General features: G+C 35.0%; 1 protein-coding gene across 1 annotated transcript; it reads left to right on the forward strand.

Annotated features, from left to right (window-relative positions):
• Window positions 1-9,043: 9,043 nt before the first annotated feature.
• On the forward strand, window positions 9,044-13,389 carry LOC144562824 (uncharacterized). Its single transcript, XM_078312126.1, has 6 exons — window positions 9,044-9,370; window positions 9,476-11,707; window positions 11,799-12,101; window positions 12,200-12,299; window positions 12,394-13,127; window positions 13,291-13,389. Exons 1-5 carry the CDS (start codon window positions 9,342-9,344, stop codon window positions 13,123-13,125), a joined length of 3,396 nt encoding a protein of 1,131 aa, XP_078168252.1. The 5' UTR covers window positions 9,044-9,341; the 3' UTR covers window positions 13,126-13,127; window positions 13,291-13,389.
• Window positions 13,390-13,575: the final 186 nt, after the last annotated feature.

Genomic DNA, 13,575 nt, shown 5'->3' on the forward strand with positions numbered 1-13,575 from the left:
TGTCGGCTTTTTAATAAATAGCCGACACTAATGCCTTACTTTTAGTGTCGGCTATTTACAAAGTATTAGTATCAGCCCGATTAGTGTCGCCTAATGTCCGACACTAATACCCATAAACAGCCGACACTAATTCCAAGTTCTCCACTAGTGTTTGTCACGAATTGGTCACTCAAGTTTGATTTGTCCATTTTGAGTCACTTAACTTTGTTATTTGTCCCAATCAAGTCCCTCTATCATTTTCCATCCAAAATTTTAACGGAATATGCTAATTCCGTTAGTATTTTGGATGGAATATGCTCATTCCGTTAATATTTTGGATGAAATGGGTATATTCCGTTATTTTTTTGGACGGAATAGGAACATTCTGTTAAAATTTTGGATGGAAAAGAACAGAGGGACTTGATTGGAACAAATAACAAAGTTGAGTGACTCAAAAGGAACAAATCAAACTTGAGTGACCAATTCGTGACAAATACCAAAGTTTAGTGACCTACAGCGAAATTTACCCGAAATGTGAGGTCTATGTTTTTTAAAAGGACAAACTAACTACCTCCAAACCTAATCTTTGAAACATCCCCGAACTATATATATATCTATATCCAGTGTCATGTCCAATCTTTTAAAGTAATACTAGCAAGCCTTTAAATTTCAAATCTAACTAGTTCATCTCCTAACTATTTTTTCTCTCAATTTATCTCTAAGCTAAAAAAAAGAAAAATTCATTTCACTAATTAATTTGTTTTCCTTCGACCATTCTCGTCTATTTTTCTGACAATCGTTAATATATAACTACGAATGTTTTATACTCAATTTTCACTTTTGAATGAGATCCATGATAAAGACGAGTACAGGTACGAGTATCGTATCAGATACGATACAAATACGGTAATACAACAATACAACAATTTTCAAAAATCTCAGATACGATACATCAATTATATGTCATTTTTTATTATTTTAATTATATTATTGATTACTATATAAATTAAATATTAAAAATCCTGAATAATTAAAGTATTTTGTATAAGTTTAATATAATAGCTGTTGCATTGTAACAACAAAATTAAGGTGGTGTAGTGGTTAAGGGGTTGTTGCATTAACCACAATTCCCAGGTTCTCGAGTCCTGCAGTTGGTACCAATTTTTGCTCAATTAACTGGTCTACGCGCAGTTCACAGCTCACGGTGCACCAAAAGTGAAATGATCAGATCATACAATTTTTTTACAACAAATTTCTCCTCGCTTTGATTTAGAATGTTAGTTTTTTTTGTTTGAAGTTAGAATGTTAATTCTCTTATCATTTTATAGACGATAATTATATACCTAATTATCGCGTCTGCTTACTATGCGCTACATAAATTAGTAAATCACATAATAGTATGTTTTTTTTTACTTTTAGTCAAATCAGAAAAAGAAACCAAAAAAAGAATCACGGATGCAGTCTTTTAACAAATCACATAATAAATCACATAATAGTATGTTTTTTACTTTTAGTCAAATCAGAAAAAGAAACCAAAAAACAAGAATCACGGATGCACAGTCTTTTAACTTCACTTTAATCAAATTTTCAAAGTTTCAAAAATCTAGTCTAAAGAAATAAAGGTACTACATATCACGGGTAGGGCTGAGTAAATTGCTCATAACTCGCTCACTAAATGCTCACTTAAACTCGCTCATTAACAACTCGCTTATTTATTAAATGAGCGAGTATGAGCATGCTCCAACTCGCTCATTTAAAATTTGCTACATCTAATCCCGCCGCCACATTCAATCCCAAATATTCATAGTTTATACATTTATTTATTTTTTTAAACAGACGCCTCATAGTTTATACATTCATTTTCTTAGTACTCATAACTTCTTGGATTTTTATTAGTGTGCTATTGTTAGTTTATGTTGTTATTATTCTATTTTTTAATACTGTTGATTTTTTGTTATTATTTTATTTAATTGAATTATGACAATTTATTAAATTTTAGTACTCATAATTCATAAGCCGCTCATAACTCGCTCATTTAAAACTTGCTCATTTCCGACTCGCTCATTTATTCGCTCGCTTTAACTCGCTCATTACTCACCCCTAATCACGGGTGGACTAAGGATGTGTCCGGATCCCCTAAAGTAACTCAATTTTTGAGTTTTGGATCTGATCCGTATGATTTGAATCCGTCGCACATGATTGTTTCGGGATTCAAATCGGTTGTTTGGAATGTGTACACTCCACTTCGGAATGAATTGTCGCAGATTCAAATCAGATGGTACTGATCCAAAAGAGTCGGAATCTGCTATATATAGTTCCGAGAGGAATTACAGGATCGTTAAATCCCAATATCAACCGTACGTTCAAACTTTTTTATGTGCAGATCTGAAAAAAAGTAAATTTTCATACATGCATCCTGAGAAATACCAACAGTTGGGATCGGAATTCTGTAATTCACTGAGAACTACAGACTGTTAATCTGAATTCGATAAGGATTCCTGCCTTTTTTTTTTATTACTGTTGGTGTTGGAGTACGTACGGTGTGATTTTCAAATGTGGTCCACTAAGAAAAAAGAAAAGGCAATCTGTGTGCTTCACGTCTTCTGCACTTGCTAAAACGCCACTGCTTCCCCCACTAATTTCCGGTCGAGATAATAAAGAAGAGCAGCAACATCCATATCTATCATGGCTAGATGCTCAACTGAAGAAAAGCATGGTACATATTTCTCTGCTTTGGCAGCATGGGTTGTTTCCCTAGCTATATAGCAACCCAAAGAGATAGCAATTGGGTTAGAAAATAGTGGCCAGAGATTCCTGTGGGTTGTGCGGAGCCCACCAAATCACAATATCTGGCTATGATCTTCGCACCAACTACTGAGCCGGATCTCGATATATTGTTGTCAGAAGGGTTCTTAGACAAAACCAGAGATAGGGGCCTGATTGTAAAAGAGTGGGCTCCGCAGTTGGTGGTTTTGTGAGTCACTGTGGTTTTGTGAATCACGATCCGGCAATGATCTTTGCACCAACTGCTGAGCTGGATCTCGATATATTGTTGCCAGAAGGGTTCTTAGACAAAACCGGAGATCGGGGTCTGATTGTAAAACAGTGGGCTCCACTGGTTGAGGTTCTAAAACATGAGGCAGTTGGTGGTTTTGTGAGTCACTGTGGTTGGAACTCGACACTGGAGGCGGTGAGTTTTGGTGTACCCATGATTTGTTGGCCGTTGTGTGTAGATCAGAAGATAAATAAGGTGTTTTTGGTAGAAGAAATGAAGATTGGCATCGAATTAAAGGGGTATGACGAAGGTTTCGTGCAGGCGGATGAATTAGAAGCTAAAGTGAAATGGATCATTGGGTCGGAAGGGGGTGCGGAACTCCGGAATCGAATGATGAAGGTGAAGGAGAGTGCAATTAAGGCCATGAAAGAAGGGGGGTCATCTTTCAATGCTTTTGCTGAGTTCATAGAATGTTTGAACTAAGAATATATACATATGTGTGAAAATAAACAGTTATATTTTAGTATTTGGTGAAGTGAAATATAATATATGTTGCTTCTGGTATCCTCTCTTGCTGATAATTGTCTATTAACTGACATTTTGAGTCATGGTGGCACAATTAGCAACATATATATTTTGTGCCTCTAGTTGTTGGCTTGTTGCTAAGGAAATCATATTTTGTTCATAATCTGTTGACTAAATTCCAGCTGCTGATAATTAATTTTTTTTATTTTTCACATCATCAGGAAAGTCTCTGTGATGAACCTTCACAAAATGGCCCAATTGGAATTGCACAACAAAAAAGCAAATTTATTATAACTAGTGAGTCATGAATTTATCAGTGTTTTGTAAAAGCAACAGTTAATTGGTAAATTCTACATGCCACAGAATCACAATGAAAAGAAAGCTATATATAGAACCTATCGGTTAAGAATTAATTAAGTTTAGAAAATGCCTGAAAAGCAAACATATGTGTATGCTAATTAAGTCTAGTTTTGTTATTGATAAGTATATATATAGGACTAAAATTAAATGTCAAAAATTTGAATTGCAAATCAAAAAATAAAGATGATTATAACAAGAAAAATCATGGTTCAACAGGGTTGTACAAAATCAACAGTTAATTGGTATTACATGCCCCAGAATCACAATGGAATAAAAGCTATACTTTTGGAATAATATCGGAATTACAAAATTTCTGAGACGAAATCTACAGCTGGACCAACATTAATCACCAGTATTGTTACGGTCCTTACGGAGATGCCACGGCTAATAAATTGCTTGGCTAGTTCTACCATAGGCATGCACAAGCTAGGTCGCTTACACCCATGGAGCATGCACACAAAACCACCTTCTTGCTCTTCATCTTCCTTGGTTGACAAGAGCTTAAAATCTTGGTTTGGTTTAGTACCATATTTTGGTATGGACTGTATAAAGAGTTGGAGCCTTGGAGCATCTCTTATTTGTTTTGGGTTTGTTTTGTAAAAGTAACTATAATAAAAGAAGAATCTAATCTAATTCGTCGGTTGTAATGTGATGTATTAGTATATAAATATCATGTGATCTGTAATGTAATGGGCAGCTTAATTAATTCTTTGTTAATTGCACCTTTGACATTGTATATAATATATATAAGATAAGATTGTGATTTCTAACAACATTTCTTTAATACATGCATACATGATGATATCTCATCTATTGAAATAATAAGATTTTTCTGAAAAATGTTTCAAGTATATTTGTACCATATTCTTTTAAGTTCATAAGATAATAATGTAAGTTTGACAAGCTGGAAACGAACTTATTAACATGTTATTGGAATATATATAAAGATAGCCGAAATTTCCATTAATATCCAAAAGAGTCAGAATCTGCTATATATAGTTCCGAGAGGAATTACAGGATCGTTAAATCCCAATATGAACCGTTCAAACTTTTTTATGTGCAGATCTGAAAAAAAGTAAATTTTCATACATGCATCCTGAGAAATACCAACAGTTGGGATCGGAATTCTGTAATTCACTGAGAACTACAGACTGTTAATCTGAATTCGATAAGGATTCCTGCCTTTTTTTTTATTACTGTTGGTGTTGGAGTACGTACGGTGTGATTTTCAAATGTGGTCCACTAAGAAAAAAGAAAAGGCAATCTGTGTGCTTCACGTCTTCTGCACTTGCTAAAACGCCACTGCTTCCCCCACTAATTTCCGGTCGAGATAATAAAGAAGAGCAGCAACATCCATATCTATCATGGCTAGATGCTCAACTGAAGAAAAGCATGGTACATATTTCTCTGCTTTGGCAGCATGGGTTGTTTCCCTAGCTATATAGCAACCCAAAGAGATAGCAATTGGGTTAGAAAATAGTGGCCAGAGATTCCTGTGGGTTGTGCGGAGCCCACCAAATCACAATATCTGGCTATGATCTTCGCACCAACTACTGAGCCGGATCTCGATATATTGTTGCCAGAAGGGTTCTTAGACAAAACCAGAGATAGGGGCCTGATTGTAAAAGAGTGGGCTCCGCAGTTGGTGGTTTTGTGAGTCACTGTGGTTGATAAGTATATATATATATATATATATATATATATATATAAGACTAAAATGTCAAAATTGAAATTGCACATCAAAAAAAATAAAAAGATCATTATAGAAAGAAAATCATGGTTCAACAGGGGGTTGTACAAAATCAACAGTTAATTGGTATTACATGCCCCAGAATCACAATGGGAAAAAAGCTATATTTTTTCTTAAAAAAGAAAAAAAAAACTATACTTTAGAAAAGAAAAAAAAAAATTTTAGAAAATGCCTGAAAATCAAAATATGTGTATACTAAGTCTAGTTTTGTCATTGATAAGCATGTGGCTATTTGGTATCAAAATGTCAAGCAAAATAGGCTAAATTTATTTTGAAGATGGAGAAAGTTTAGACCAACACTGGCACTTAATTTGGTTTTGACAATTTTTATGATCTTATAGAAGATTGAACTCTTTAGATAGTCAAGGAAGGAAAAAATGTTGTTGTATTAGTTTCTTATTACAATGATAGAAAACTATTGTTGTCTTAAACTTCAAATCTTTTATTAATATTTCAATGATTGAGTATAAGAAAAGCAGTCTAGTTGGGTTATTCTTTGTTAATTACTCTTAGAGAGCGGTACAAAATTTTGATTTTTCCTTTTAAAAACAACCAAAAAAAAAGTCGGGTACAATAAAATTTGGAGTACTATGCATATATATATTCTCGTTCTCTTAAATTTAGATATATACTCATCATAACTTCTTTAGTTAGATATTTCCCCATCAAAACATCAAAATTAGTTATTTCTCCATCTAAATATAACTATATTATAAATATACCCATATCTTAATTATATTAATTAAAAAAATAGAAGTACAGTTATGCCCTTGCATTAAACCCGTGTTACAATATGTTTTCAGTTATTCCTCAAATCCATTTATGTTTACGATGAAGAGACTTCCTCAGCTCCGTATATCTCTCTACCATTTATCCTACACCTTAATTTGTAGCTTCTTCAAACATACCTTAATTGCTTGCATAGCCCATTAATTAAGCTTCGGTAGATAACCGCAAACATCTCAGGAGAAATTCCTCTCTGTGACATTTCATCAAGCACCTTGCGTACTTTCCTCCACTGACAAAACTTTTCAAAACCAATTAATTAGGCTTAATTCCCACCTGCAACATCTCTTCTAACAACCCAGTGGCCTTGTCAAAAAAACCCATGTCAGAATTTTCATTAATAAGAGAATCATACACGTACATGTCCGGCGAAAAGCCTCTTCTTTTCAACTCATGCAACAGATCCGCACCCATTATGTGAAATGAACTGCTGTAAGAAATCTATTAGGTATGAAAATAGAGCTGCATCAACTAATTAAAACATCTCCTTAATTTGATGCATTACACATACCGTCTATATTATTCATTATGTATTTAATGGAAATTGTTCACAGTAATTAAGGTTTCGTGTAATTGATCTTTTGAGTTAATGCAGCTCTGTATATACCAAAGTGATGCACATATATAGTTTGCACCTCATTTAAACTGTTAATTATCAACCCACACTACAACAAATTAGGCAATTAACGGCGCTAAGACGGTCGGCGCGATAGAAAACGCCGGTATATGTATTAGATCGGCCGGCGCTAGTACTTCGGCGCGATAGAGAGCGCCTGCTTAGGTTTTCGCGGCGCGAATGAAATCGCCGTCTAAATCGATCGCTGTAATTTGTCCGTCAATAAAAATTACCGGCGCCATAGGTACATGTCTCTAGCGTCGATCTAATTTGGGCGATCTCTTAATTAATATTTCTCTTCATCTAATTTGGGCGATCTGCAGTATATATCCATCTAATTTGAGCAATCTATTATCTCTCCATCTAATTTGGGCGATCTAATTCCAGCGCGATAGGTTCTCCGCAATATATATCCGCTTGTTTCATATATATTGGTTTTATTGCCAATCAAAGTACAATACTTATTCAACGAGATAAAAGGTAAAAGGTACTTTTGCTAGTAATTAAGTCAATTTCATTTCTAAACTATGCCTCTCTGCCAGCTTATTCAACGAGAAATTAGGATTTATGCTCAATTTTTTCTTGGAGCCAAGTATTTCTCAATTTTACCCCAATCTCTTCTCTCTGTTCATCCTAATTTGAGCAATTAATCGAGAAAACCTTGGAAGGTAGATGAGAGGTCTTTCTACACCTTCAAATTAATTTACTATTATACTCTAATTGAAAGTCAAGCTTCACTTAATCAACTCGGCTTAGCTGATTTTTTTTATTGAAATTGCTAGTTCATTTGATCCTATGTTTGAATGATTTCTATTGCGTGGCCGAATTTGTTAGGTGTGTGGTGAAGTTAAACAAATCAACGCTGGTAGAAGAACAACTTCTGAGCACAGGTATGTATTTCTTAATTCTCAATTTTGCAATTTGTTAGGCATTCCGATGCCCATCAGACCAAGTCTGGTCCGATGGGCATATAGACCGTTTGGGTACTCGCCAAGATTCGTCAAGATTCATTTCAGAAAATAATAGAGAAATGTTCTTTTCAATATAAATAAAGTTTGCAACTATGTCCATATGACCTTGTTAGTTTCATGTAAGCCTCAAGTTAAACTAGTGCCTGCCATAATTATTGTACTTTGATTGGCAATAAAACCAAAAGGTGCTCATTAGGAGGTAACTAATTAGAATGAGGCTGATTTTCTGGTATGCAATATTTTCTCAATTAAATCATTCTTTGTCTTCGTTAGCTAGGAAATTGCTCTTTCGATTGCAACCTTATTCACAGTTTCTCAAATCGTATTGTGCCAATAAAATCCTGAAATTGTTTGCCATTTTTCATGAAAGAATTAACAATATTTTGGTACCAATCATTTCGATCAAGTAAATAATGAAGAAAATTAAAGCATATTAAGTAAAGGGGTCGCTGTATTTTTCTTTGAATCAAGCATGAAGGTCCAGTACCAGTGTATACTTATAATTGGTACATTAGTACCATACCAAAGTTCTTACTGACTACTACAAGGAATACTGTTCTGTGAAACTGAAACTGAATACTGGCAATGCATGCCTCAATTTTCCAAGTTATAATTAGTTTTAAAGTCATTGCAAATTTCAATATAGAACTTGTATGTAGAAATAATTTTGGCCTCATTTTGCCTCTGTATTCTTTGTTTACCTCATTTGATACTGTTACTTTTTGGTTTTGTTACCAGCTTGCCATGCAACACGATACCAATACTAATGTCTAATTAAATAGATTTTGAATCGAGAATGATTTACGTGCATAACAAATTATTATTACCTATTTATGACCCAATTTAATTAAAGTATTATATAAAATTGTGACAGGCAGCTAACACAAAATTTTGTCAATTAAGGTTTTATTTTCATGTTTCTGTTGAATAATTTTCTAACATATGCAACAGAAATTAGGAAGACATGTTTAGTATTTTCTACATCAAAGTTTATACAAAGTAAATAACTGGGGTTGCTAAGTCTGTTCAAGGGTACGCAGGTAAGGGGTAATACTAGAAGTCCAAGTGATCAAATGTAAAGCTTTTTTTTTTTTTTTTAAGTGTCTCTACTCTCTTGGTAAACTTAGTAAAGAATAGAATAGCATTAAATAGAAGGGTCAATTTTCTATTTACCCTCATATACTTTTACATTCAGTATGAGAATAATGAATAATTGCTTCACTGTTACCATATTGTCTTGTACCATATTGCTTCAATGTGTAGGTTCAAGTGGTGTAATTTTGAGCAGCTTGAACAGGCAGCCCCCAAATCGTTCTACACTTGTTTGGAAGTAAATACACACAAACACAAACACTTCTAATGGACAAGACTTGGATAAAACTGCCAAGGTATGAAACATATATATAGTTCCTTTGTATTTGTTAATCACTTCGATAATTACTTGTGGTTCACTAATTAGGTAATTCTTTAATACAATAAATCCAAACATGCAGGGTTACATCTGAGTACCAATCCGGGTGTGAACAATTTATTGAGTTTGCATTTAGAAACAAATCTAGAGATAATATGATACTTTGTCCTTGCAATTTTTGTGTGAATACTTGTTGGTTGGATAGAACTGCAATTCGTGATCACATTATATGCAACGGATTTACGAAAGAGTACACCAATTGGGTTTTTCACGGTGAAAACATTTCAATTCCACAAAATATGTCCAGTAGTAATGTTCAAAATGAGCCGTCAGAAGGTGATCATATCGATAGTATGTTGCATGATGCATTTGGGATGCACCCTATAGGCACTGAATCAGAATTCGGAGTCAATGACTATGATGAGATTCCTGATGAGGAAGTGAGGAAATTTTATCGACTTTGTGAAGATGGTGATAAAGAACTATACCCAGGATGCAAGAAATTCACGAAGTTGTCATTTTTATTAAGACTTATGCAGCTGAAATGTATGGGGGGCATAAGCAACAAAGTTTTTGAACAATTGCTTGAATTAATTAAGACTGCATTACCTGACCTGGATACCCTTCCGAACAGTTTTTATGAAGCTGATAAAATTGTTAAAGATCTAGGCCTAGGATACGAAGAGATTCATGCATGCCCTAATGATTGCATGTTATATCGAAAAGAATTTGCTAATGATACCACATGTCATGTGTGCGGTGCATCTAGGTACAAGGTGATCAAAAGGAAAAAATCAGTTGGAAGATGCAAGCTCAAGTTGGGAAAAAAGATACCCGCTAAGATATTGAGGTATTTTCCTTTGAAATCACGACTACAAAGGTTGTTCATGTCTTCAAAAACAGCAGCTAACATGAGATGGCACAAGGATGGTCGCACTAAAGATGGGTTGTTGAGACATCCTGCGGACTCCCTAGCATGGAAGGATTTTGATTTGAATCATCCCCAATTTTCATCAGATTCACGCAATGTAAGACTTGGTTTGGCAAGTGACGGATTTAACCCTTATGGTATGATGGTACCATATTCCATATGGCCTGTTGTTTTAATTCCATATAACCTCCCTCCTTGGTTGTGCATGAAGTCATCCAACTTCATTTTGTCCATGATCATTCCTGGTAAGACTTCGCCTGGAAATAACATCGATGTCTATCTCCAGCCTCTGATTGACGAGTTGAATGAACTGTGGACCGATGGAGTAAGAACCTATGATGCATCCAAAGGTGAGATGTTTCAACTGCATGCTGCCCTTTTGTGGACCATAAGTGATTTTCCTGGTTATGCATCACTATCTGGCTACATGACAAAAGGAAAACATGGGTGTCCTGATTGTGCTGGCAACACTCATTCAGAATATTTGAAATACAGCCATAAGACAGTTTATAGAGGACATCGTAGATTTCTTGAAAGGACCCATAGATTCAGACAAGATGCCAGAACATTTGATGGTACGCAAGAGTTTCGAGAAGCACCCAAACTGCTCACCGGATCAGATGTTTTGGAGCAAGTAAGACATTTGAATGTTACATTTGGGAAGTTGCAACCAGACTTGCGCGAAAGAGGGAAAAAAAGGGAGTTGTTGTCTAACTGGACAAAGAAGAGCATCTTTTTTGAGTTGCCATACTGGGAGACCAATTTGTTACGCCACAACCTGGACCCAATGCATATCGAGGGACATTTTGCTGAGAGCTTGGTGTATACATTTTTGGGTATGGCTAAGTCAAAAGACAATACAAAATCCCGTTTGGATCTTGTAGCAATGGGTGTTGGAAAGGAACTTCAGGCAGTGGATAAAGAAGGTAAAACATATCTTCCACCAGCTTGCTTCACTTTGAGTCCGGAGGAAAAGGTTTTATTATGTGAATTCCTTGGGAGTGTGAAATTTCCTGATGGATATGCTTCTAATATATCTAGTCGTGTTCGTGTTAAAGAAAAGAAGATTTTGAGTCTTAAAACTCATGATTGGCACATTCTGCTACAGTACTTGTTGCCGCTCGTAATAAGAAAGATTACACCAACAATTGTCAGTAGACCGATTATTGAAATCAGTAATTTCTTTAGAGAATTGTGTTCTAAGGTACTTCGTGTATCAGACTTGAAAGATTTGGAGAAAAGAGTGGCATTGACTTTGTGTCAACTTGAGCGAATATTTCCGCCATCATTCTTTGATATTATGATCCATTTGCCAATTCATCTCGCCACAGAGGCTAAAATTGCTGGGCCAGTCCATTTTCGATGGATGTATCCCCCTGAAAGGTATGACATCCTTCATATATTTTTTTGACTTATTATCTTCTATCTGCCATTACTTATAATTAACAAAATATATGAATTTATCCTTTGATAGGTTCCAAATGATTCTCAAGTCGTATGTGCGAAATATGACTCGACCAGAAGGTTCAATTGCTAAAGGCTACTTAATTGAAGAGACCTTGACGTTTTGCTCGCGGTATTTGACAGGAGTTGATACAAAGTTAAATCGTTTGAGACGAAATGATGATGGCAATGAACTCCAGCAGCATGAATGCATCTTTCCACAAGCCGGACGTCCTTTGGGTGGTGTAACATCAGTCAATTTAGATTACACGAGCTACGCGCAAGCACACAGACATGTATTGTTTAATTGTGGTTCTCTTGACTATTATATTGAGTAAGCATCTTTTACAATAATTGACATTCTTTTACTTTAATTGTAATTCTTTTGACTCTTGTATCTCTGGATTGTGAGTAATTGACATTCTTTTACAGTAAGCATCTTAGAGAACTCCGTAGCAAAAATCGTCGGGCTCGACCGAAAGATATTGAGCGAACTCACAATGAGACATTCCATCATTGGTTGAAAGACTATGTATGAAGTACTTCATCCCTTTTGAATGTTCAATCCTCATATTTGCAATTTAGTTAAAAGGCTATTGTTGTTTTTTTCCTTGTGCATATGCTAGGTTTTGATGTTGGTTGAGAAAGGAGAAACTATTTCTGAAGATATCAAGTTATTGGCAAGTGGACCGACATGGGATTGCAAGAGTTTTAAGGGCTATCTGATCAATGGTTGTAGATTTCACATAAAAGATGTAGAGGAAGGCAGAACTACACAAAGTAGCGGCGTCATGGTAATTGCAAGTACTTCTAGTTTCTCCAGTTCGAAGGATAACAACCCCATGAGAGGTGATGTCGTATACTATGGAGTGTTGAAAGAAATACTCGAGTTGAATTATGGTGGAAGAGAGAAATTTGTGTTGTTTAAATGTGATTGGGCTGATGTGAAGCGTATTGGTAGAGGAACAAAAAAGGATCAATTTGGCTCCACATTGGTAAATTTTAGTGAGCTAATGTACAATGGCAATTTATCAGATGAACCGTTTGTTTTTGCATCACAAGTCCGTCAAGTTTTCTATGTGCAAGACCCTATAGATACAAGCTGGCATTTTGTAGTTCCCACAACACCAAGGGATTTTTTTGATATGTCTGCACAAAATTGTGAAGATGAGACAGAAGAACATATTGCAGATGGATTGGATGAAGTCCCAACAATGACAGAATTTAGTGTGAATGAAGATGAAGATCTGAATTTGACAAGGAGCGATATACAAGGAAGAACTATTGATACTCCTTTGAAGAAGTTGCTCAAAGAAAAGGAAGATGTGGAAGATGTGATGAATGTCGAACCACCTTAATTGTAATTATTACTCTATTTTATTTTTACAAATTATTTATCAAGATTATCAAAATAACCATTGTCCAAGTCAGTTTGTACTTTTCTTTGTGAACAAATCAGTTTGGTTACTGGTACGAGTGTTTCATTATGATTGATTGTTAATTTTATAGTGTTTCTTTTGCAGGTGTCAGATTAATTTTCCATTTGAAGAATTGAAGTGACCCGAGCTGATTTCAATTTCCTTCCAAATCGTTTGCATGTCAGGATAATTCTCATGTACAATATGTGTGCAATTGTGAATACTTACATGGTTCTATTTGTATAATTCTAGTTTAGTTGTGCTGATTTCTATTTTGTATGGAAAATGATGTGTGCAACTGTGAATAATTCTAGTTTAATACTTATTCATTACATTTATGTGTTTGTCCTTTTACATTTGTAGGATTCAATTAGGATCAGAAGAGAGAAA

Source organism: Carex rostrata, chromosome 1 (genome assembly GCF_964058835.1).
Source record: "Carex rostrata chromosome 1, lpCarRost1.2, whole genome shotgun sequence".
NCBI lineage: Eukaryota > Viridiplantae > Streptophyta > Magnoliopsida > Poales > Cyperaceae > Carex > Carex rostrata.